The sequence below is a fragment of the Terrapene carolina genome, unplaced genomic scaffold (genome assembly GCF_002925995.2).
Source record: "Terrapene carolina triunguis isolate 2854851 unplaced genomic scaffold, T_m_triunguis-2.0 Scaffold21864, whole genome shotgun sequence".
In the NCBI taxonomy this organism is placed as follows: Eukaryota; Metazoa; Chordata; order Testudines; family Emydidae; genus Terrapene; species Terrapene triunguis.
In genome coordinates this window covers 1-4,165 of record NW_020686215.1, presented here as the reverse complement: position 1 = coordinate 4,165, position 4,165 = coordinate 1, and the positions used below count along the sequence as shown (strand labels likewise).

Genomic DNA, 4,165 nt, shown 5'->3' with positions numbered 1-4,165 from the left:
CCCGCCCCACCCCGTGTCTGGTGCACGGCGCGAGCCCCAGCTAGCAATATAGATCCGATTTATTTACAGGGTGCCCGCTCGCCCCCTCCCCGCGCTGCCGGCTATGTACATAAGGCCAAGTGTAAATACGCGAATGCACTTGAATACAGAATTAAAAACCGGTCTTTACACAACATGGGACAGGGCCTGGCACCGCCCGGCCCCACACGGTTACAGCACGCACGACGCACAATGCCCGCTGCACACACAGCGCCCGGATGGGCCGGGCTGGAGCCAGGCTGCCCATCCCAGCCCCCCCAGAGCCCCCACCCGCAGCCCCCGCCATGGCCTGTTCTTTGGCTCCAAGACGCCCCCAAGGGGGGACTGGCCCACAGCCCCCTGGCATGCGGGGGGGGGGGGGGGGTCAGGTGAGTCCTCAAGGGGTCCTGGGGCAGCAAGGGGCACAGCCCCCAGCACTGTCAGTGCCTGCACCCAGCCAGCCCCCTGCCCCCTGCGCGGGCAGCAGGGGCAGGAGCCCAGCACAGGCCCCCGGGGGACAGAGCTGGCACCTTTGGGGCAGTGACACCCACGCCGCTGCCCCGGGGCCTGTGCTCCCCCCTCCGCAGGGCCCCGCCCTGCCCTGCGCTGGCCCCTCAGCACTCGGCCTCCGAGACGGCGAAGAGGGCACTGTCCTGTCTGCCCACCTCGGCCACGGCGGCGGCCAACTGCGCCAGGTTCCCGCTGGGGAAGTGCCGCGCCTCCCACAGGTTCAGGATCATGGCGGTCGGGCTGGCCTTCGAGGCAAAGAAGCTGAGATGGCTGCAGAGGAGAGGGGAGAGGGTGTCAGCCGGGAGCTCCTGCCCGCCCCCACCCGGGGCACCCTCTGCCCTCACGGGCTGGTTGACCAGGGGGGCTGGGCGAGAGGCCTGGCGAGGGGACACTCCCTGCCCCCAGTGTCCAGCCCCCAGTGCCCTGCCCCCGGGATCGCGCCCTGCCCCCGGGATCGCTCCCTGCCCCCAGTGCCCTGCCCCCGGTTCCCTGCCCCCAGGATCGCTCCCTGCCCCCGGTGCCCTGCCCCCAAGATCGCTCCCTGCCCCCAGTGCCCTGCCCCCAGGATCGCTCCATGCCCCCTGTGTCCTGCCCCCAGTGCCCTGCCCCCAGGATCGCTCCCTGCCCCGATTCCCTGCTTCTGGGATCACTCCCTGTGCCTGGTGCCCCGGTGGGGGGACGCTGCTTGTCCCCTGGTGCCCTAGCAGGGAGATGCTCCCTGCCCCCCATGCCCTGGTGCTGGGGACGTTCCCTGCCCCCATACCTGTCCAGGTGGAGTTTCTGGGCCAGCGTTCTCCAGTCAGCACCGCGGGCGCAGGGCGTGTCCAGGCTGCTGATGATCTTCTGGCGGATGAGGAAGGGGATCTTGAAGGCACTGGGGCCCACCAGGGCTGGGCAGCCTGCCTCGCTCTCGGGCACCAGCCAGTCCGAGAAGCTCGTGTCCTAGGGGGGTGACGTTAGGAGTGTGATATAATCTCTCATTGGAAGGTGACAGGGCCAGAAAGAGTTAATTACCTCCCAGACTGACCTGACCCAGGGCCCAGCTTTAGAGACTGGCTAGGAAGATGTGTAAATGAACAGAGCTTTGAAATGCAAGTCTGCATTGTTAGAGATAGAAGGGAGATGTGTGCTCAGGGCTTGTGATGTCAGCAAACAAGTCTTGTCTATTGCTATGGCTTTGATTCAAAGATCAAACAGGGAATATTAACGGTTAGGAAGACACTTGAGGGAAATAGTATTATTGTCTCTTTGAAGGTTGTGGTAACCTGGATCTAAACTGTTTAATGGATAAATGATCCTGTGCTAATTGCCATGATGTTTAGAAGAAGGAAAGTTGAGCCTATTGTTTTCTCAGGCCGAAAGGCTGCTGGAAATGTATAAGAACCCTGGGACACGATCCTGCTTCATCTCAGATCTGCTTTGGGTTTCAAGAGGGGGAAACCTTAAGCCACAAGGATTGAGATCCCCAGTCACTGACTGGAGCCACCCTGAATACGGACATTGGACTATAACCTGTGGGGGGAGGGATAGCTCTGGTTTGAGCATTAGCCTGCTAAACCCGGGGTTGTGAGCTCAATCCCTGAGGGGGCCATTTAGGGATCTGGAGATTTAGTTGGGAATTGGTCCTGCTTTGAGCAGGTGGTTGGACTAGACACCTCCTGAGATTCTATGATTTCTAAAAGAACTTTTGGCAACTACAAACTCATCTCTGCTATGTATCTGAACCTCAAGAATTGAATTCAAGTCTGTCTGTATATTGATCTTTTAACCAACGCCCTATCTCTTTTCTTTTTTTAATAAATTTTAGTTTACTAAACAAGAATTGGCTCTAGCGTGTATTTTGTATAAGATCTAAGCTATAATTGGACCTGGGTGTGTGGCTGATCCTTTGGGATCAGAAGAACCTTTTCTTTTACATGATGAGATCAGATTTTCAGTAACCATCATCATATCTGACGTGTGTGTCTGGATGGAGGCCTGGGCTGGGCATTTTAAGGGAACTGCACAATTTGGACTTTTGAGTAACCAGTGAGGTAACACAGAGGCTGTTTGGGGCTGGTTGGTAAATCTAAGTATTGAAATATCCACCAGCGTTTGGGGTTTGTCTGCCCCGTTCTGTTCGCAGTTCACCCTGATTGAGTGACCTCAGCTGGCTCCCACCGGCAGCATCACAGAGTGGTGAGCCAGGGAGGGGACCCACAGCCCCAAGCGGGAGGGCCCCAGGCCTGGGGGTGGGGCTGGGTGTTCGGAGGGGCTGGCACCCACCTGCGTTGCTGCAGCCCGGCCCTTGGGGAGCTGCTGCCCTCTAGTCTGCTGTGCCCTGTGCCCGGCAGGGGGGGCAATCCAGTGCCATGGCGATGGACCGGGATCCCTGACTCCCCAGCCCTCGGGCAGGTGGCTCCAGGGCCTGGCGCCCGCCTGCAGTGGGCCCCCCACCCCCCTACTGGCTCCTGGGCCTGGCCCCCTCATGGTTCCCGTTCCTCGGGCAGGTGGCTCCGGGCCTGGCACATGCCTCCAGTCAGCCCCCCCGATCCCGGCCCGCTCACCTTGGCGATGTTGAAGTTGATGTTGAAGCTCTGCCCGTCGCCCTCCACCTGCCAGACCCAGATCTTGCAGGCCAGCTGGCAGGTGCTGGGGCTGAGGCGCTCCAGCGTGAAGGTGCAGTGCAGGTAGGGCTGCAGCCCGCTCCACAGGTGGTAGAAGGGGATCTCCTGTGGCGGAGGGAAGCCGAGGGTCACGCCCGCCCGCCCTGGGGCTGCTGCAGGGCTCTCGGGCTTCAGGGGCGGGGCAGGAATCCCCCCAGCCTCCCCGGAAGCACCAGGGACAGCCCTCACCCCGGCCGAGAGCAGGGGCCCGGGGCAGCAGGAGCTGGGGGCAGGGAAGAGCAGGGCGTCCCTGCCAGCCCCTGGGGCTCGGTGCCGGCTCGGCCGTGGCGCTGCCGCAGGGCTCACCCGTCCTGCTGTGGGCAGAGCTGGGCCTCGCCCTGAGCCCTGGCTGGGGTAGGGCGGGCGCAGCAGGCACGGCTGGCTCTCCTACCTGGTAGCTGGCGAGGAGTTTGCTCTTCCACAGCGAGCTGGGCATGTCGTGGATGGAGAGGCGCAGGTTGTGGTAACTGTCCTTGAAGTGCAGGACGCGGGGGGCTCCGATCAGCTGCCCCCCCAGCTGCTTCTCCAGCTGCATCACCTCCTGCCGGGAGATGGGCGCTCAGCCAGGGACAGAGCCCCAGCCTGGGCCAGTCCCCACTCAGCACGGGTCCTGGATCCGGCTGTGCCCAGCGGCCTGCGGGGGGGACAGAGCACCCCTCACCCTCAGGTGCCTCCTCGCTGACCCCCTGCCCTAGGGGCCCCCAGCCTGTCCCTGGGCAGCCCTGGCCCCAGTGAGAGTGGTGGGCTGAGCAAGGCAGCTCTGGGGGCCTCGTGGCACGGGGGGAGCCCGTTGCCTTTCTCTGCAGGGCTCAGCCCAGCCCTCCCAGGGCCCAGCTGGGCACTGACCAGCACGGCCCTGCTGCCGGAGGGGAGAGAGGCACTGGGTCACACGGGAGCTAGAAGAGAGGTCCTGGAGGGCACATCTAGGCTGCTAGGGAAGAGATTAAAGTCCAGGACCTCCCTGGCAGCTATTCTCTGAGATGCTTCCAGTT

At 62.6% G+C, this 4,165-nt stretch overlaps 1 protein-coding gene across 1 annotated transcript; it reads right to left on the bottom strand.

The window, feature by feature from the left end:
• Positions 1–61: 61 nt before the first annotated feature.
• LOC112123759 (netrin receptor UNC5A-like) lies at positions 62–3,731 on the bottom strand (the record flags this gene model as incomplete). The annotated part of the gene is made up of 4 exons (XM_026662061.2): positions 62–798; positions 1,292–1,470; positions 3,075–3,239; positions 3,565–3,731. Coding segments are annotated over 4 exons (677 nt in total), but the record flags the coding sequence as incomplete, so codon positions are not given.
• Positions 3,732–4,165: the final 434 nt, after the last annotated feature.